Source organism: Leucopleurus acutus (assembly GCF_964270905.1).
Source record: "Leucopleurus acutus genome assembly, chromosome: 6".
Classification (NCBI taxonomy): Eukaryota; Metazoa; Chordata; class Mammalia; order Artiodactyla; family Delphinidae; genus Leucopleurus; species Leucopleurus acutus.
The window spans coordinates 52,741,532-52,763,933 of record NC_139149.1 but is presented as its reverse complement, the minus strand read 5'-3'; the positions used below and the strand labels follow the sequence as shown (position 1 = coordinate 52,763,933).

General features: G+C 36.0%; 1 protein-coding gene across 1 annotated transcript in view; it reads right to left on the bottom strand.

Annotated features, from left to right (window-relative positions):
- Positions 1 to 22,402, bottom strand: part of CSRNP3 (cysteine and serine rich nuclear protein 3) — a gene marked incomplete at both ends in the record, with an annotated part of 167,640 nt that overhangs the window by 60,289 nt on the left and 84,949 nt on the right. The window contains one exon of the mRNA XM_082841514.1: positions 8,811 to 8,981. Within this exon, the coding sequence (XP_082697640.1) occupies positions 8,811 to 8,981 (171 nt within the window). The remainder of the gene's footprint in view (positions 1 to 8,810; positions 8,982 to 22,402) is intronic.

Here is a 22,402-nt window from a genome sequence, read left to right as displayed (position 1 = left end):
CTATATCGCCCATTTAAGCCACCGTTAAACTTATAATGTAGATACTATTTTTTATTGGTATTTATAGATGAGGAAACTAAACATCAGAGATACTACCTTACTTGCCCCTGAGTAGACAATCTTTGATGAGAATATAAGCAATTTGAGTATAGACATTACATTTTTAACTACTAGATAGACTACATAGGCCACCTATATGTGGAATTTTTTTTTTTTTTTTTTTTTTTTTTGCGGTACGCGGGCCTCTCACTGCCATGGCCTCTCCCGTTGCAGAGCACAGGCTCCGCGCCCATGGCTCACGGGCCCAGACGCTCTGTGGCACGTGGGATCTTCCCGGACCGGGGCACGAACCCGTGTCCCCTGCATTGGCAGGCGGACTCCCAACCACTGCGCCACCAGGGAAGCCCTGTGGTTTTCAATAGACATTCCAAAGGAGTCATCCCAAAGCGATTACATTAATGGTGGGAATTCCAATTATGTGGTAGAAGATATTTTAGGACAGAAAAGCCTCTTAAAGTATACTGCCTAAATGCCTGTACATTCTGTGGACAAGTAGGGTTGACCCTATCAATATTAAAACACAATTAGCACATAAATGAGACAAATGTAGATATTTAGTTTTATAAATAACATTCCATGGCTTCAAATGACTATGCATTTTAAACATATTCCAGATAAATCATTCCTTCCAATGCATCATTCTTTTGCAGCTTTCTTTAGAAATTTTTAGTTAGAATATTCCTTTGCGGTAATGAGATGTTCTGGAGTGTTCACTTATACATCTCAGATAAAGACAGCTTTGAAGATAATTTTTAAAATTGTAAGTATATGAATATTCTATTTATTCTCCAACATTTCACTGTCAACAGAACAACATACACAACTCCTTATTCCAACCATCATTACTTAATTTTACTCAGTCCTTATGAAACTGTCTTTTTTACAGTTCTAATGTACTATTCTTTGAGTGCATTATCTGTTTAATCAAGACAGCCCAAAATGTCATCAATTAAAATAACCCACATGATTGTCTTCTTTTTGGGGGGTGGAACCTACAAACTAAAAGCACCAGATGGAATATTCTATTGGACTTGTATATAGGTACACTAATAGTACACAAGCATAAACACTGAAAACACAAAGATGTCCTCAAATACAATGCTATAAATAACTCAAGCAAAAAAGACTACCAGAGGCATATTATATTTGGAGGGAAAAAGGATTATCTGAATCTTATGCAATTTAAAATACCTTAAAATCAATCTATTTTCACATTTTTCAAATGAAAAAACATTATATAATCACGGTCAGAGCTACTTGTAACTGAACTAAAACTAGATTGAGAATCTTCTGACTCCTTGGTTGTGGCTTTTTCAGTTACAACAAATTGAAGGAATTTGCAGTAGAGTCTCATTCTCACAAATTCACCTGATGCACTAGGGAAAGCAAAATCATAGCAAACCTAAATATTTTTCTTTTACAATAGCTCCCACACACAAGCAGCTACTCTACTGATAAATAAAGAAACAATGTTCTATATTAACACCATAGAAGAGGCAAAAATGTTATGTGGGATTTACTGTATATACACTGTAACAGTGTATAGTGTTAATATTTTGCATACTTATTTTAGATTGCTCCTTTTAAAATATAAGTGAAAGTGAGAAAGTACAGCTAAAGCAGCCACCACCCCTTCTTATATCCTTTCTCTCTAGAGGAACCAATCCCCACATTGTTGTGTATCAGCCCTTCCTATGTATATTTTTACCTCCATAAAATAGAGTGTTGTCTGTGTGTTTTAATTATGTAAGTACTGTCTTATTTGCAACTTGTGTATTTCACTCAACAGTGTGTGTATATATATATATATACACACACACACACACACACACACGTACCTTGTATACATATATATAAACCTGACTCTTCAGTTCAATCTGTTATCCAATATTTATTAAGTGCCTACTAGATACTAGGCATACAAAGACTGAGTTCCTGCCTTTGATGAGCTTACACTCATTCCTTTAAAACTCATTTTGACGGCTCTGCTTAAAGGTAGAATGTAAGGACATGCAGATAAGGACAAATAGGAAGGTAGCATTCACAGTGAAGGCAAGGTGATCTGTTGAATATGAGGTAGGAGGTGGAGGGACTTGATGAGTCTGATGAACACTCTGCTCTTTGAGATAGAAAAGAAAACAACCGTGGGCACCTCAGGAGGATGTTTTGTGGCAGTAACAGGCAGCTGAGTTTGAAAACATACAGTTTCGTCATTTTCTCCAAAACTTCCTTAAAGTGTTCGGATGTTTTGAATAAAAAGGAAATATGGAGTGAAGGATATGGGAGGAAAATGGTTGAGTCCAAGACTCCAAAAAAAAAAAAAAGAAGCTGAAATAATGGAGCGAATGTAAAGGGTGGAGTGGAAAGATATGTAAAGACAAGACGTGGGTGTTATGTTGGGGGAAAACAGGATGAGGTAAAACAAAATGGGTAGGGGAAGAAAGGAAGTGGAAGGAAAACAGGTTATGGTCTGAGTTTGGAACACTGAAATTTGATATTTCGGTGATAGAGCTGTACTAGTTTATAGAACTATCCTGGGTGAAGCGGTGGACGTAAGCAGCTATATGGAGTGGAGGTAAAGGACGTGAATGGAATGGAAGACTCCAGAATAGAGGTGGTCAAGGAAACATGAGGCTAATGGTTCAATGAGCCATCACATGGCTACTGACATCATGGCTTGGTGGGCAAAACTGAGATGGAAAGAAGTTAGAAAACCATTGCCAAAGCTTTTGAATGTTGGTGAAATACCAGGAGATTCAGGCAAAGAGGATGAGTATCATGAGAGACGTGGTAAAGTGTTCATGGAGAAAGAAATATTTGATATGAGCCTTGTAGCAGGTACATAACTTTATAGTTAGAGATTGAGAGGCAGAGTAGAAGACACTTCAACCTGAAGGATGGTCTAAGTGAGGTCAGAGGAGGCAGCAATGGTTGACTATTTCTGATTTATCATACTGGATCTCTCAGATCTCTCAGATGAAATGATCTGAAAATAATTCCACTGTATCAGCCAACGGCTTTTATAGTACATTCAAGTGAGTATTTTCCAAATGGACCACTAACTCGTATCTATTTCCTCCACTCGTAATTGTGCCAACTACTTAAACTCCCACATTTCCACTAAACTAAACTTAATACTTAATGACTCAACTGGTCCATGTCTGGTGTTCAGATAGGGACATGACCTAGTATAATAGATCTGCAACTGGTTCCAGGTCTGATCTCACAAGGCCAGGCTATTTGGTTCTTTTCCAACATAGGGAGCTGCAGAGTCAGAGTCTGGAGATGTCTTAATTTAATAGCTCATCAGAGGTGCCTTGACCTACGCTGCTTATCTTTTCCCACTTGGTGTCTGCTCTAACTTAAGATGCTATTTTGATCCTTGTTCTTAGAACCATATTATTACAGGGTAGTAAGGAGCTTTTGAGGGTCATGTGGTCCTAAGTCCTGCTCAAAGACTTCCCTAAAATTTCTATGTTCAGTTTCTGCCTTAACACTCCTCCATTGTTTGAAAAATCACTGATCTAGGGATAGATTGCTATGTTTGTCTTTGCTATAGTAAGTTCTCAAATTAATACCACAATGCTGAGTAGACATGATCTGTCACTGTATCTCTGAGTTGTACTTATTACTTGTAGTCTATCATTTTGACATGTCTGAAAGCACCTACCACAGAGACTGTAACATAAGATACACTATATTTGTCAAAACTGAATCTAGATTTTCAATGCATTTTAACTGCTCTGTAAAGAGAATAGATATGTTTCGGTCATACTTCCACTACAAAGTTTCATGTCAAGATCTGATTTCTTTTGATTTTTTGTCTCTAATCCCACTATGAAATGTGCAGTCATTGTGAGGGAAATGACATTGGAGGAAGACTGTGACTTGGGTGTACATGGCAGCGTATTTATGCCTGTTTATTCAGAGAGAAAAGAGAGGGAAGTAAGAAAGAAAGGAAGGAAGGAGGGAGGAAAACAGATTAAAATCTCAGCCATTGGATAAATTAATATATCTCTGAATGTTAATTTCTACTTTTATAAAATGGGTACAATAATGGCTCCTAATCACACAACAACTTTAGGATATCAAATGAACCCAAGAATGTGAAAGTGTAAATTAGAAACTCTTATCCCTATATAAGACATACACTACCTGTTTTCGTGTGCAATTTAGAATACCTATCATTTTGCCTTTTGATATTTCCACTTCCTAAATACTATATATTTATCTGTAGAAACACTCTGTTTCAGGAAAAATGTGTTCCTTTCATCATACAGCTTCTCATTACTCGTGTGAAGCGCCAGGAACCTTGAGAGGGCAGAAAAAAAAAATCATTCCAGCTTCTCTGTAGCTCTCCTTTTGACAGCCTCCTTTTGACAGCCTCAAGTACAGGCTGATTGGCTATAGAGCCACAGGGATTTGATGAAACAAAGTGTTCCACAGCAATACAGAATCCAGCTACTTCTATCTCAAGGGAAGTATAAGATATGACCTTGGTTCATTGCTGGTAAGTATGCTAGTTGCCTAGCAAAACTCAAAAGTCCAAGGTAAAAGCCATATGCCTGTACTGATTTATATTTTGAAGCTTTTACTATCATGTGATGTGCTACAAGTTGAATAGCTTATAGAAAGCTTAGGATAGATGGAATTTTCTACTACCATAGCTGCTGACTTGTACCACACAGTTTTATCAATTCCTATATTTGCAATGATAACAAAATGTTATGTTATACAATATGTTAATGCTTATAAAGCACTGAGTGCATCTGACATTTTAAACTTGAAAGATGAGCTCATGATGAGTGAGATTTAAATAACTGTATCTTAAAAGATCTCAGTGTGAAGCTAAATTTGGTTTCCTAATACTATACAAATTTGATAGTCATCAAAAATCCTTTTTTACTCTAAGGTAACTACTTTTTTTCTTGAAAGTAGAAAAATATATTAAAGAAATAAGATTCATCAATAACAATATTTCTAAAACTGTATGTTCATAGATTCATATGCAGATAAGATCACTGTACTTTAGCTGAAAAAATAAAACATTTTATAAAAATTTGTGCATCAATTTGGGGCTAGCAAATAATCTGAAATACATTTCTAGAAACAAGAAATCTTTTAAACTATTTCTTTTACATTGGTTAACATGTTCAGATCTTTTATACAGCAAATATTTGAGGGAGAATTTTTGTTTTTTGATTTTTGGGGTTTTTTTCTCTCACTTTTTCTTTTTTTCCTTCTCCATAATGTGAATATGGTGAACTAAACAGACTATTAAATCAAAAAGGCACTTTTTATTAAATCGATCATTTAATTATCTTTAAAAATCATGAAAAATCTCCGCCAGATTTCATTTAATACAAAGTTAAATCAGCAATTTCATAAACTAACCATTGCCAACTACCACTGATAATAAATGATGAGTTGAAAATTTCAATAATTCTTGGGCATCACAAAATATTTCTATTTTCTTCAACAGGAAAAATAACATCTGTTGGACATAACTCACAAAAACCCTTTACTAGTTAGCTGAAGTATTGCATGATTTAGCTGATCATGCCACTTGCTTACATAAACACAATCAGAACTACAGTTATCATTTTAGTTTAAATTTAAAATTTCTTTGTTGCGGGATGTATAAATATTAACTGAAATAAAAATTAATAAATATGAAAATTAATCTATCATTCTAATACTTCAACAAATCAAATCGTTTTCAGTTTTTAAAGCACCTTACCATTCTTTGTCATTATGATACAGAGACTTTCCCTGACAGTGTAGGTAAAATTTTGTGTTCTGCTTTTCTTAACATTATCTCCTGTCTTCATACCTATCATGTAAATTAATTAATTGTATAAGCTACCATAACTTAATGCATCATTTCCCCACTCTTAGACATGTTACCTTCCTCTTCCCTGCCCCAGTTCCCATTTTTTGTTATTTCCCTCAAGAACCAACATTTTCAGTTATGCACTTTTCCCCATGTTTTTGATGTTTCCCCCTTCAGATAAATTCTCTGAAGTACAGACTTATAGATATGAATAGCATTATGGCTCTTATATTTCCAAAGTGCTAAACAGACACTTTTATAAATTTCATTGCCATCAAAAGCAATATGGATGTATGCAAAATTTGTACTGTGACCTTCACCAGCACTTAGGTATTAGTATTTTCTGTTGAAGGGAGGAACACTAATTTCAAGGAGATGAAATTTCCATGATTTCATACTAATGAAATCTCATTAGTATTATTTTAATCTGTGTTGTTATTACTACTGGTGTTAAATGCTTCAAAATATTTGCTAATCATATTTCCTATCATGTAGATTATGTTTGGGGGTGTGTATCTTAATTTATATAAAAATTTATGTGTTTTTTTATTCGCTATTCAGACAGTAACGCTTTACCATATTAACTGCAAATATTTTTTTCAAATATAGATTATTTTACTTTGGGATTTTTGGGGATCAGGTATGTTTAATATTTTTATATAAATATGTTAAGTATTTTGCAATGTAACTTTTTTATGTTACTTTAACACTCAGATAACAATCCTACCAAATATGAAACTTCCCCTGTGATTTGATTTTTAAAAATATTTGTCTACTTAATCCATCTGAAATGTATTTTGGCAATGTTGTGAGATGTGTTATCTAAATTTTTCTTTTTCAAACTCTAATACCAAAACCATTTATTAAATACTCCTTTTCCCATTGTTTTATAATGCCCTATTCATATACACTTATGTGTGTGTGTGTGTATATATATATATATATATATATATATATATATATATAAAATTCTTATCTATACTATGTTGAGATTTTCTCTATTTTCCTAGATATAACATGGTACCGAAAATGTTAAACTATGTAATTTTCTACTATTATTTGATATCTGGAGTGGCTTTTCAACATTTATGGCTTCTTTTAAAAAATATCCCTTTATCCTCATTAGCTTATTTTTCCAAATGGATTTTTATTATTCCATCACCTTCTAAGAAAATCCAGTTGAGGGTTTTATTGAGATTATCCTTTTATATTCATAAATTAATGTGGAAAGCTTTAACAGATTTACCTTTATAAATGTTTACCAGAAACATAACCTGTCTCTTCATTAATTCCAGTATTCTTTTCTAACTCACAATAAATCACATTTTAAAGATATGTCCAATATTACATAACTAAAGGGCAGAGTGAGATAATGGAAAAGGTGAAGGCTATGGGGTGGAACACATAAATATATGGACATATATATATGTGTGTGTGTGTGTATATATGTATGTCTAGGCTTTAATCCTGTGTGATCTTGGGCAAGATGTTTAGCCTCTTTGATCCTCAGTCATTTCCTTCGTAAACTGAAAGTAATGGTACTTCCAGGATTGCTATAAAGAATAGGAATAATGTATATAAAACTACTGAATCACAGCATGTACCCAGTAAATGTTAGCTATGAGAATAATTTTTAATATAACATGTGCTTAGTACTTGACATTGTATAAAGTTCCTTCATATGTATTATCTCACTTGCTCTTTGATCTTCACAGAACCCTGTCAGATGATGATGTTGTTGTTATTATCACTGTTAATATTAAGGCCAAATAGGTAAACATATATCTTCTTTTGAATCAAAACACAAGCTCATTTCACATCATAATGATATATGTAAATGTATTTGAAGATCACCTACATCACACAATAACCTTGTCCCTGAATATTTGATGATTTTTTCCTGTTATAATAAGTGTAGTTGCCCTTTCATTATATTTTCTATTAATTTTGCTTGCTTAAAGGAATGCTCTCGATTTTGTATGTTTGTTTTGTGTTCAATAGTTTTACTGAGTTCCTTATTACCTCTTAAAAATATGGTTAATTCTCTTGGTTTTCTTTGTTGTCACATTTCCAAAATAAATTTTATGTTATGGAATCACATATTAATAAAATCAGCTACTTAACTGAAAAATAAAAAAACTAAGACTAGTTATCTATCATGATATCATAATATATTAAAATCTTCCTGTTGTAAATATAAATTCAAGATTATTTAGCTATTAATAGTCAGTTTCCTTTAGCCTGTAGATTGTATTTCCTTACAAAATCTTCCTGTCAGTCCTTCAAACCTCACCTTGTCTGACAGGAAGGAGTGATGTTACAGTGTGGCAGACAAAGGAAAAAGAGAAAGCATACACCTTTTTTTTCTTTGTGGGCTTTAAACATTATTCTTAAGGATAAGCGAATAAAGGGATGAGTGGAAAAGAGGTATAAACTGCACGCGCACACTTGGGAGAGTTTTGCTGCTTTTTCACTTCTTAACGCATGGTTGGCTATGCTCTTTCCCACTGAACCTAGAACTTCCACTGCCAAATACATCCTCCCCACTTTTTTTTTTTCCTCCTAGAATATCATTTCAGCTATGGGAGGATACATATTTTTGTGCCTGGACTTGTCCTTCCCCATTTACTGTTGGAGTAGGGTGCTTCCTTTGAAAAGTAATAATAAAAAAATGTCATTTTTTCCATTGAATCAGTTGGTTAACACTATCAAATAATCCACTCCCAAAAGCATTCTAAATAAAGGAGCCCACTGATGCCTCAGAAATATTTCATTTTTACTTAATCATGTTTTGTTTTTAGCTCAACTGTAAAAACAAAAACAAACTAGTAATAAAAGTTAAAAAATGACCAAGATGATACAATTATTTTCACTGTAGAAGCAGACAATCAGTTTCAGGTATAGTTTCCATACTCACGGGGAAAATGATTAGAAGTGGATGGATTGACACTGTCCCCACTGTCAGCACTTTCACTGCTGGAAACTTCATCATCTGATTCCCGCACAGAGGAGCAGGGGGAGGAGCCGTCAACTTCTTCAAACTTCCTCTTTAAAATTCCACTCATCGCTGCAGCGCTGTCACATGTACCTGTAGCAGGAACGGGAGCAACGAAGCATTGAAATGTCTGACCGCTGGATGTGCAGCCAAGGTCTCTGGAGTCATTTTTATGTGGCTTTTTATACATGAGCTGAGCTTTCCCTTGAAAGGATCACTAAGCAGTTTTTTAAAAAGCATTTTCAAATTAACAAAAATTAAATTAAATATGAGCATTTGACCATTTGCTTACCAAAATGTATCAACTTTTTTAGACATAGTTCATTTTAATGCAATACCTTTATTCCTTTTTGTTGGCAAATTGAGAAAATCCACCTAAGTCCATAAAATTCTGTATCGAAAATAAACGCCAATGTTCCCCAAAGTCCTAAATGATCGCTGGAAGGAACACATGTAAATATGCAAAAACTTCGTACTCAAGTTTTAAAATGTAAGAAACCTAATTAGCTGAGCACTATTTGAAATCAGGTCTAAATTTTAGGTAGTTTCCATTGAAATATTACAATAAGGTGAAGTATGTCCCTATGACACCTGGTTGCTGAAGCTGTTGCTACTGTTTCGGAAACCTCCTAAGGCTAGTTAGTTGGGACGTAGCACTAGTTGGGTGGGAAGAGTGAGGTGTGGATAGTGGGTACGGTTTCTCCTAAATCCTTTCTCTAGGATGAATGGGTTTTCCCCTTTCCTTGAGCTGCCCTTTCTCTACCTTCCCCATTTACCTTGACATATACATAGTCAGCTGAAGGGCATAAACTTTCCTTGCAGTGTAAGAATATTTTCAGGAATAACTTATATATAAATTAGCTTAGATATATGTGATGGTCTTACATTGTTAAATTAATTTAACTTAGCTGAAAGTATTGCTAAATTGATTCCATGCATTCTATCTTCCATCTCATTATGTCAGCTGATTTCAACTCTCTTTTGAGTTCTTAGTTACATTATCTAGGCACTGCCCTCAGAAATCTCTGTAATAACCCCTTCTCTGTTCAGATCACAGAGCAGGCAGCCTGACCAGGTCCCCTTAGCTGGGCGAGTTTTCCAAATTTTAATTCAGTAGTTTTCAAGGTCTGCTACTGGGGTTAGCAGCATAAGCATCACCTGGGAGGGAAATGCAAATTCTCTCTCTTCTTTTTTTTTTTTTTGCGGTACGCGGGCCTCTCACTGCTGTGGCCTCTACTGTTGAGGAGCACAGGCTCCGGACGCGCAGGCTCAGCGGCCATGGGTCACGGGCCCAGCCGCTCCACGGCACGTGGGATCTTCCCAGAACCGGGACACGAACCCGTGTCCCCTGCATCGGCAGGAGGACTCTCAACCACTGCGCCACCAGGTAAGCCCCTAAATGCAAATTCTCAAGCCTCGTTCCGTTCCAGATCTACTGAATCAGAAACTCCCAGAGGGTAGGGCCTAGCACTCTGCTTCATGAAGCCCTCCAGGTGATTCTGATACATCCTCAAATTGGAGGGCCATTTGTCTAATTTCTAGTCTGTTCTCCCGTAGCTCCTTCCTTGGACTTCTCCTTCCTTGGACTTTTCCTTCCTTGGGTGTGTCCACACACCAGCCCTAGAGAGTTATATAACCCAGCACTCAATTCCTAGTCAAAATCTTCTTGGTCCGTCACTGGTGTGAATTCTATAAGTACAGTATTAGATGTCTGTTAAGTATCATTAATTTCAACTTACTCTACTCATCTATTCACGTGTTTAGTAACTGGTATGCAAATGCTTGCCTCCGTGGGTGGAGTAGGGGATACAAAAAGGAGTAGAATGTGTTACCTGCTCCCAAGGAGCAAGCATCCACTATGCTGGGCTGCATGGAATTGAGAATAACCTGCAAATTCATGTTCTACTGCCTTGTTTTACTAATTTATGTCTTTTTCACGACTTATATTAACAATAGAGATAACTGATAGCAATAAGACGATACTACACTGTCTATTCTTTTGAGAATAAAATCTCTACTCTGACTGATTTCACCACTATTCAGATTAGCTTATTATTTTCTCCATCTTAAAGAGTGTGAAATGCATAAGATGTTCATGCATATCTGAGAGGGTGGAGAGAAAAACAGATATTTTAAGTAAAGTTCCTGAAAGAAAAGTAGGACAGGATATAAATTTTAAAATTGTTCACTTCAAACAAGATGCAAAGTAATTCATGAGGGAGAGACACCAAGACAAAATAATACAAAAAGGAAATCCGTGTTTAAAAAGTACATTTTTATAATAAGATATTGCAATGGGAACAGTTAAAAACCATGTCCTTAAGCTCTACTTTCCCATCTGACCTCCCCCAGCTTCCTTAAGAAAGGCAGATTTCTCAAGGATACCCAACAGGCCCAAAGGAAACTATATTCAAACATGGCAAAATGTGGTACGTGGTACTCTTCTCTTCCTTTCTCACCTCCTCAAGCACGAGAGGGGAAATTTTTGGAGGGATGATGAGGGAATTCAAAAGTCTCTTTTCCCTTTGTTATTACATTTGTACTGGCAAGACTTGAAGCAATGGAGTTGAAGGTTGGCTGTAATTTCTGTCTACATCTTTGAGACTGAAAGAGCCTGAGCTATTCCCAGGTCAAAGGGACAAAGGAACTGACTGTTTAAGGTGGGATTAGTATCTATGCTGGAAATTAAACATTCAAATAATTACAAGTGGGCATAACTTTAACTTATACCCATGAAACTGGTTAAGGGCTAAATGGCTTGTGCAGCAACCAAGCGAAACACCTGTCTAGTTTCACAGCCTTTAAAAAACATAGTGAGCATAACAAGATGTCATAACGAATTATGAGGGCCAAATGACCTATTGCTTACAAGTATATAAACCTTGATCAAGACCTAATAGTGGAATGGTAATGGGAGCATGTGGTTTTCGCCTACAGCATCTATACTAGCTCACTAGGAAAGAAAAGAATACAAGAATTTAGGGAAAAAAAATAAAAATAAAAGAAAGAAAAAAAAAAGAAAAACAAAGAGATCCTTAAACAAATACTAAAAAAAAAAAAGAATTTAGGGGAAAGACCCTGTTAATAAAGGAGTTGTATATACTAGGTTTGCTTGTACCCTGTATTGGTTCTCTCAGAATTTGAGGACGACAATAGGTGGCTAGCTAGGTATAGATGCGAGTGAGCAGAATCAATGCTTGTCCTGTGGCTGCCATAGCTCCTTAAATAGTCATTTAATAATATATTTTTGTTCCCAAAGACGAGGCATAATTAAACTTGGTAGGTATGAAGCCAGTGAAAAAGTGGTCAACATTTCAAGTTGGCAAACAGCATCAAAGCTCAAAGAACAGAAGATAAACCTGAACAGGCATTAATTTACTCTAAATATGATAAGCTGAGAATCTAAGTCTCGTTATCAGCCATTTAAACACAGCTACCATTTTCCAATTCAAGAAACACATGTTAGTCAAGGGTATCACCATTTCTCATTTGGACTAGGACAGCCTCATCCTAATTATTCTCTCCCATCCACTACTGTTTGCTTTCAATGGGTTTTCCAGGTTGGAGGAACAATGATAAATTTAAATTGCAAATGTGATCATGGTCAGCAGCTTAAAACTCTTAAGTGGCTTTGGATTACCTTAGGATAAAGTTCAAAATCCTCAAAATGGCTTATAAAGTCCTTAACAATATACTCTGGCTAACTCTGGCTAACTTCATCTTCTTTTTGAGCCATTGGCCTTTTTGCCAATATTTCAGCACTAATAATAATTCAGTTTCTCTAACCTGCTTTTTCTCTCTGGACTCTAAGCCTTTTGATGTATGCATGATTCTTTCCGATCTACTTTTTGATTTCTTTTCCCACAGCACTTATCACCTCCTAAATCCATATTATTTATTTATGTATTTTTAGGTTTATTAATTATTTTTTTTTGTGGTACGCGGGCCTCTCACTGCTGGAAGATACCAGGGCAGGGATCTCTGTAATGATGTTCCAAGGGTCTAGAACAATGATTTATATCTAATAGAGGCTCAGTAAATATTTGTTTGATGAATGAATGAAACCCTTCTATTTCCATACTTTAATTATTTTGTCAGTGTCTATTTTCTCTGATAGACTAAAAGCTCCGTAAGCAGAATCATGTACATCTCATTCACCACTCTATCTCTCCTATCAAAATATCTGGCATATTTGATTAGATGAGAATTAAAATGAGATGAAATTGACCTCAAAGCGTCATATAATTTTTTTTTTTGCTTGCAAGCAACCCAAAAGCCAATTCTAGCTAACTTAAGCACAAAGACATCTGTTGGAAAAATACTGAACTAGTTCATGCAATCTAAGATAGAGCTGAAATGAAAAATTGAGGAATTGCAGGAATAAGGACAGCTTCTGGGATTATGGTTGTAGAAATTCCATGATCCTTTTTTTTAGAGCACCACAGTTACCAGGTTTAAGCCCAACAACTTCTACGTCTCACAGTTCAAGTTTAATGTTCCAAAGCATGAGCAACCTTTTAGCCCATTTTGGGTCAGGTGTCAGCCCTGCGACCATTCGACTACGTGGCCAGTAGACAAGGAGCCAGCCAATTTGCTAGCTCCTCAGAGAACCTCACTCAGAGGCTTCAATAAGTTCAACTGCATTTCAAAGCCAATATTCTTTCCTTGTCTAACACTGATTTATCTAATTTTTTCACTTATTAATATAGTCCATTGTTGGGGAAGCTAGTAAAGTAGTCTTGTTCAGGCTTCAGAGGCGACTGGATAATGATGCTAAAGCTGACTGCATGCCTAACTGCTGAGCTACACTCAGGCCAGAATCAATAATAAACCCCTAGATAAGATAGAGCGTAAGTCATGGGACTTCTTTCACCTTGAGGGTCTGGCCAGCCCCTGGGGATCAAGAACATTCCAAAACTTATGAGTTAAGACCAAGGCATTTATGACAACAACCAGAGCTGCAAACCTGCAAGTAGGCTGATTGTTAGCGGCCTGCGGCCTGGTGCTAAAAGCTGGGCTCCTTTGAGTGGCAAACTGAAGTCTCACCCGAGGGGTGGACGCACGGCCCGGGACCTTCTCAGCTGGGACTCCAGATTGCTGTTCAAGGGACTTCCCAGCGCTGCTTGGACCTGGATGTAGATGCCTCCCCAATTCGGTGACGTATATACCTCTGCCTTTACTATTCTTTCTTAGTTATACTATTCTTTTCTTAATTAGTATACTGTTATTTGTTAATTCAATAAACTCTCTCTAAATTCTTGTTTAACTGAGTGTAGAGAGGTTATTTTGCGAGCGAATCCTACAAACCTTGAAACCGAAAGTAAGGCTTTCGGCAAAACATCCATGAATTCAACACTTGGCCGGCTTCTCAGTTTGGGATTCCTCTTGCCCTACACCTAAGTGCCCTTTCTATTGCCAAATTCAATTAAGAACCACTTTATTTTATTTTATTTTTTATTTATTTTTATTTATTTATTTAGCGGTACGCGGGCCTCTCACTGCTGTGGCCTCTCCCGTTGCGGAGCACAGGCTCTGGACGCGCAGGCTCAGCGGCCATGGCTCACGGGCCCAGCCGTTCCGCGGCATGTGGGATCCTCCCGGACCGGGGCACGAACCCGTGTCCCCTGCCTCGGCAGGCGGACTCTCAACCACTGCGCCACCAGGGAAGCCCTGAACTACTTTATTTTAAAACTCTAATAAACATCTTGTAATTTTGGATACCTGTTATTCTTAATTATCATATACTATTTATTTCATATTTGTGTTAGATGTAAGAAGTCTCTCGACACATTTAAAGAAAGAGTAGTAGAAAAGTATAAATGTTTCCATTTCTCCTCAAAAAGATACTGATCAACTACACTAGATTTTCTATGGTTATAAGTAAATACAATTATTTTATTTAATATATTTCTGGAAAAAGTGTTGGAAACCAGAAGGCTGCAGGGTGAAAATAAGTAAGACACTGGATAAAAATGTACATTTTAATGCCTCTGGAAGAACTACTGAAGCTAAACTTTGGGTATTTGTTAGAACCTGGTTCATATCCCTCTCTTTTGACTGTCTAAAAATTGCATAGCTTTCCCAGGTAACCCATTGAGTTCTTACTATCCCATTTATATTCATCTAATGTTTAATCCTTTTTTCTTCTTACATTCTGTCCCTATTTCCCAATGTTTTGCTCTGCATTATAGGGAAATGACCACAGGAAAAATGCCTTAAGAGCATCATCAGTCTCCTAGTTCTGAAGAGCAAGTTGTCTGATTTGGAGAAGAATCATTTTAGGGTTGCCAGATTTAGCAAATTAAAATATTTAGCAAATTAAAACAGGACACCCAGTTAAATTTGAATTTTAGATAAAAAAATAAATAGCATTTGAGATATCATTTTACTTATTATTTGTTGCTTATCTGAAATTTAAATTTAACTGGGCAGCCTGCATCTCTTCTCACAACCCTAACTGGTGCTCTTGGTGAGAAAGTAGAATGACTATAAAATCAACAAAACATCTACATTAAAAAATGCCACCTACCAACCGGAAATACCATACGTGAATATTCCTGTCCTTTGCCAATCAGACAAAACCCAGTAAATAAAATATGTAAGGTTATTAGGGTGAATCAAGAGTTTATCAAACTATTGAAAAAAAGGTGAGGGGGTGGGAGACGGTTAATAGGCTTAGGGCAGGCATGGCCTATCACTGACACAGGAAAAAACGAATTTAAAAGGAAGTAATTCTGGCATGGCAAGAATTTCCTTATATGGTAATGAGGAGGTCTTTTTGGTGAGATGCTGTTTCTTCCCTGGCCTGATAAAAGAAAGGGTGGTGAGCTGTGAGTTCCTGGTTCATTTGACCTGGCAGGTCCTTAATTGCAATGGAGGCTGCTTAAACCGGGAGCTTTACATGGTCCTCTCTCAGGAACAAGGGGGGTGTCTAGAGCCCCTCTGTTCACTTTTACCTGGGAGTCTGCGTATATCCTTTGCATTGCTTGCTTGCTAGTTTTGTAGTTGATCAAAATGAGAGCAACCTTTAACTGCAAAGGTCATTAACAAACACCCTTCTGCCTTGGCGATATGGCATACATCAAAGGAGCATGTTAACTGCATTATAACCTGACATGAAGGACGTTTCTTCATGATTTGTCAAAGAACAAAATCATCTATTTTACATCTTCATCAAATTCTTCCAGCAAGCACAAAAGGCTAAGAAACCATGACTGTTCTCTCCCAACGACTTTGATAAGCTCAGGCTGTTCGCCTTGAACAGGAAACACCAGTGTCAGGATTAAGTTGCATAGAAAAAGAAGCTTATTCTTCTTTACTTTCATGCAGAATGGAAAACAATTTTGATGTTTCTTCTGGTTGCTTCACCAAATTCAAATGATGAGATGGGAAGTACTGCAAACAAGTTGATGAAAATACTGGTGTGTGGCTCATCTGTGACAGCAGGTGGGAGAAGTTGAGTTGGCAAAAGCAAGATTATTCACAATGTCACACTTCATCAACCAGATTGTCTACAGGGCTGGAGAGAGGATGAAGAGGACAGTTGCTCAACTGATGGTGTGTAGGTTTTATTCCAATACTCAACAAAAGAGAGCTTGGCTAAAAAAACATCATACTGTGTTATTTTTATTTTCTGGTGGGATATCATTAGTTATCCAGACGTGTTCCTAACTATCAGGATACAATTTTAAACGAGTTAATTTATATTCAATCCTTTTCCTCCTCAAATTTTTTACACCATGAATTTGAGTAATCTTTGTTCTGCCCTAACACTCACACTGCTACTGCCCTTACACTGTTATGTTAATCAAACACTGACTATTGGCTAAAGTTTCTGCTAAATAAGATAATCATTATCTTAAGAAGTTGGCATCAGATTTCAATGCCTTGAACACTTATCACGCCACAGGTCTCAGAATGCTTATGCATTGCTCTTAAAAAAAAAAAAAAAAGGGATAACTTCTTTCACAATACTAGGGCTATTTCTGCCTTAACCCATTTGGCAAGAAATTAACCTATCTGCCGCCAAGAAGATAGGGATTTGGCAATTAATTCACAAGATAAAATCCTGCAAGGTGTTTCCATGGGGCACCACCAATGTGAAAAATGCTACTGGTGGCTTGCCAATTCAAGAAGTACAAGTTAGCCAAATACACTTCTCTTGTCTAGGTGTCTGCTTAAGCCAAAAATGCTGGGAGCACTCTTGTCTAATGAATATTTTTGTTGGAGAAATGATTGTAGGGTTCCCCAATTATGTATGAATTCCTTGTGCCGGAGTTGCCCATGACCTTGAGTTAGAGGTCTGAGTTACTTTATGTGCTTTGGATTTCGACAGTTTTGCAGCTTGATGATTTGCAGTTTGAGAATTTGATTAAAGAAATGAGTGCTTATCCCTGAAAACAGTGCACAAATGCACGTCATTTACCCATGGATTCTCCATCAAAGGTAGGTGCCTCTAACTGTCCATACCTCTTCCCTCACTGTGTGCAAACTGCAATGGCTAAATTGATTTATGCCCTGCTGACAAAGGGATGGAAGCCTACTCCACTTACTAATGGTAAAGGGGTTCTTTATGAATGTCTGGCTGGGGAGACCCCAAGAAGCTTTCCATATTACCTGTCATTGGGATTAGGATCCATATAAGATACCCAGAACTTGGTTTTTAATGCCTCTTAACCCTAAACATTGTTCATTACTTGTTATTTGTCAACATGATATAGCAGAATACATGTGAACTGAAAGCCAAAAGTCCTTCCCCAACGTTAACTTTCAGGACGTGTTTTCAGTTAGCAAGAGCACAGAGACCCAACCAAGAACATGATAAGGCTTTTAAAACTGTTGAAAATTGATCAAGTGTCTGTTGTCCTATTTTTCCTACCCCAACGACAAAAGTACCAACGAAAAATTTATTTGATGTGCTTGCTATTACGACTAAAAAGGAGTATTTAGCCTAGTTTCCTGGAAGATTGGCAAGACTTACCACATTAAGGAAAAAAAAAGACCACACAGACATGGAAGAATTTAGAATTACTACTGCAGCACTGGAAGATAACGTATTTTTTTTCTCCTTAGCACTTAAGAAGTTTCTCTTCAGTCTTTTAGAAAGTTTCTGACTAAATAATAAAGTAGTCAGTGTAGCTCAAAAGGTATGTAAGAAATATGACATCCTTTTCCTTCAGAAGAATCATTAGAATAGTCTGAAGTGAAAGGATATTTAAAAACACTTCCCTCATAAAGTACTCTAAAGTGGACATCAGAATAAAATATGGTCAAGCTTTAGGACTATACCCATCTAAGCACTGGGATCCTGCCAAAGATATTGTGCAAAAAAATAAAGAAGATTTAAAAAATTAGAGTAAGTAGAAGAAAGTACTTCGGATGTTCTTTAAAATGATTACTACCTTAGGCAAGATATAGATTTCTACTATCTAAGGCAGAGAACAATAGTTACTCAACCTTCAGCTGACATCACATTAAGCAGCAATTAGTAAAAATAATTTAGAGAGTAAGATTAAATACTTGGATTTTCAAGTCTCAGTGAAGGTTCTACTGGCATAAATTAAAACTGGTTCACAATAGAAATAAATCACACCACGCTCATACAATCTTTTAAAACTTGGAAACCCACTATTTAGAAAAGTTTCATCATTCAAACAAGTTTCACAAAAGCAGAGTCATGATATTCCTCCCCAACCAATTTATCCGACACTTGTTACCAATGTATAGTTATCACTTCTAGGTATGCTACTATTATAATAATTTTTAAGTAAAAAAATGTAGATATATTTTCTAAATTTCTTCTGAAAAACCTTGTGGCTAAATCAATTGATGTAATATTTCTAGACATCATTCTGATACACAGGAAGTGTAAAATAGCAGTAAGTCCATGAATAGAGATCGTTTCATGATTCAAACAAATTAGCACTTTTAAGTCATGAGGTAGAACTGGACTCATGCTCCACAACAGCACTGGCTCAGCAAACATTTCTTGGGCACCTAACATGAGCCAGGCTCCCTCTGTAATTGAAAGGTCCATAGTCTATGGATAAGATAGGAACTGCGGTGAATAGAATGAACAACTAATGCCTTAATTGTACAAAGTCAACATGGAAAAGAAAAAATAGTAGGCAAAGGCCCAAAGATGAAACATTTTAAAGCAACAAGTGATATAAAACAAGAGAGCTCAGAAAATCACATATTACTACATCCTATGTGAGGATTTTGTGGTTGTTATGCTTCTGTTTGGTAAGATTTAAGCTATCTATGAAGCCACATATAGTTTGAATTTGGTGACTGCCTTCTCTACTTGTCCCATCTGATTATAAGATATCAGCTGCTTAGTACCTCCTAGGTATGACCTCCAATAAACTCTTAGTGGGTTTCTATTTTTGGAAAACACGTCTTTTCCTCATCCATTGAAGTCTAAGATGTTTTATCAAGATTATCTGTAACTATAGGCTTAAGCTGAACTTGTCTTATCAGCACCAGGGAATCAACCCCTGTGGGATGAAAAATAGTGATATTAGTTATCACTTAAAATGATCTCATTTTGTGCCAGGCATGCATCATGCCATTTCATTTTCATAAAAACCCTTTGATATAGAGACAGTTATCCCCACTTTGCAGATGAAGATGAGGCTTAGAGTTTTCAAGTACCCTGTCCAAGGCCACATGGATTGTAAGTTGCAGACCATGTCTTAGAAGTGACACCAGGGTTGGAACATGAAGGTAAGCTCCAAACCACTGTCCTATTCAGTCTTTTCACACTCCATGATATAGCTTGAACTCACACACTCAATAAACTACATAATAAAAGCACTTACTTATCAAGAAAACAATATACAATACTTTCCTGGTTTTTCAATTGTTCACGAATTGCCCTAAGTTTACAACGTTTTATTGTATTAAACAAAGTTACCCAGGTTTGTTAAAGTAGTTCTCAGGCCTTTTTAAATATTAATGGGCAAAAAAAGACCAGAACACGGAGCTTTTCCCCAATAGTTTGGACTATTCTAATTCTTACAGAATGAGAAGCAATATTCCTTCAGCTTTTCAAAGGTCTTCAAAGTGTAAGAGACCACCTATTAGCTGTTATGGTATTAGCCACCTCGTGTATCTTTACACATGCATTATACTAGTGAATTTTAAAAGAAATGGGGATTGATGGCTCTGTTGTCTTACTTTTCTTGTATGTGATTGGGGAGAATGTTAGGTGTGCACACGTGTACGTGCATGCATGCACACACACGCGCGCACACACACACACGACTAAATGCATTTCTAAATGAATATGTGGATTCGTAAGCTTGCATGGAAATAAGAGATTGCCTGAGTAACAACTCTTCCTAACTAGCATGGTGATGGTGTATCACAAAGCCCCAGGATTTAAGAATGAAATAGACACAATTCCTGAAATTGGCAAGAATAGGTATATGACACCAATGTTTAGTCAAACACCACCAAAACAATTGGTCTGCGTGTTTTCTTTGTTATACCTGTTAGAGATTCCTCATTTCCTTATTAGACAAAGTAATTTCGAATTTCTGTTGGTGGTTTACTATGACAGATTCTCATTGTAGCAACAAGAACCAATTTCTCATTTATCTAGAGCTCAAACATGATTTTCAATATCCTGAACATAAGAAAACTAAAACAAATTCTATTTTCTATGTTTCTATGCTCAGTATACTACATATATGTACGTGTCAGAAGTTCAGTACATAGGAGAAGTATAGAGGGATGTTATCTCTCTCTCTTTGCCCACTGAAGTCTAAATGATTTAGAAGTTAATGTAAAATAAAGTGCACAAACTTGATTTTCGAATTACTCTCAGATAAGGAATAATTGTTAACTATTAAAATAAATATTAACATGAGAAAAGAAGGAGTAAATTTATAAAAAGCATACAAAGTATATAAAAAACATATAAAACTATATGCAAAAAGCATATAATAGAAACACCATTTAGTGTTGGTGTACAGTTGGGGAACAGTGTTATCATTTGCAATAAGTCAATGTAACGATGGAAATAATGATTCTTATGCCATGAAGAAAAGCCTAAATGGATTTCCACTTTGCTCAATAAGGCAGAATGGCATGCACTGTATTTTGCTTCCATGAAAGCAATTAACACATTTTTAAAAACTGGCCATTTAAGTCATAAACTTTACCTGTTTGGAAAATTGGTTAATTTAGTACAGATTATTTTCCAACTGTCCTAGACAAAGTATTACTATAATGTTGCCATGTGTCTAATACTATGGAATAAAAATAAGACCTTTAAAATCATTTTGCAATTTTATCGTCCTTATACTCTTCAATAAAACTGATACAATTCTATTTAAATTTTAGAATAGGCGATAAAAATGCAATCATATGTTTTGTTTCCTAAGAAATGCCAGGTTAAAATGAAGAAATGTGATTGTTTTGAATACTCAATTATTTTGAATATTTTCCTGCTATATGTTATAAGTTATTTTCTTCTTTTTTCTATTTCACAGGCACCAGAAGTTCAGGAGGACACATATAGTGATAATACAACCTAAAACCTACACATGCGATTTTGAGAGGACAACAGTTATTTGTAGATTTTAGACTATGTTCCATACTGCTAGACTGAGTACGACATGTTTGCCCTAACATCTTTTCCAAGCTTACAATATGGTCTCTAGTTTCAAGTGATGACAAAGACAGACTGGTAATCAGAAAGCAGGAAATTAATTTTTGAAAAATCCTTAAAGATTCCTTTGAAGTCTGATGTAACATCACCTCTTCAAGTACACTAACTGCACTTCCTTCAATGATTTGTTTTTACATTATTCTATTTACTCTTTAACTTTCTAAATTTAATTTGAATTGCATTTACACAAATGCATTTTTCTATATACACCCAACTATCCAGACCATGAACTTACTAGGTACACGCTGCTGAGATTTGAATGGAAGCAGTATGGCTCGAGCAAATGCAAAAAAGACTTCAAAGTTCTGAGTGAATTTGCATAGAGACATAAATTCTCCAGGATATTCAAAGCCATAAATTTGCTGCAGGACATATATAGCTCTCTCGTGGCTCACGGAAGCACAACAATTCTCTTTATTTCACATTTGTCTATTACCACGTTTTCTCCAAGAATCTTCACAGGCTCTCCTTCTTTGCCCGCACTGTTTTTATTTCTATATTCAGAATGTGCTAACGGGTAGCGGTTGCATTTACAAAGTTAATAGTATTGGACAAGCTAAATGAATTTTAAACCCAGTTCTCTCCTCCTCCCTGTGCCCTGCCTAGAACACACGCAGAGGTTGGGAGGTATAAACTATGGGCACTACCTGAGTTAAAAATGAAATAAAGAGTTTTTGCTTTTCAAAATTGTTGGATTAAATATGGTTGACCGTAAGAAAGATTTTATTTGGCTGTTTGAAATATATGTATGTATGTATACATACAAAATATATATAATTTATAGTATGCATAACAATATATACATATATAAATATATGTAAACATAGGTATTTCA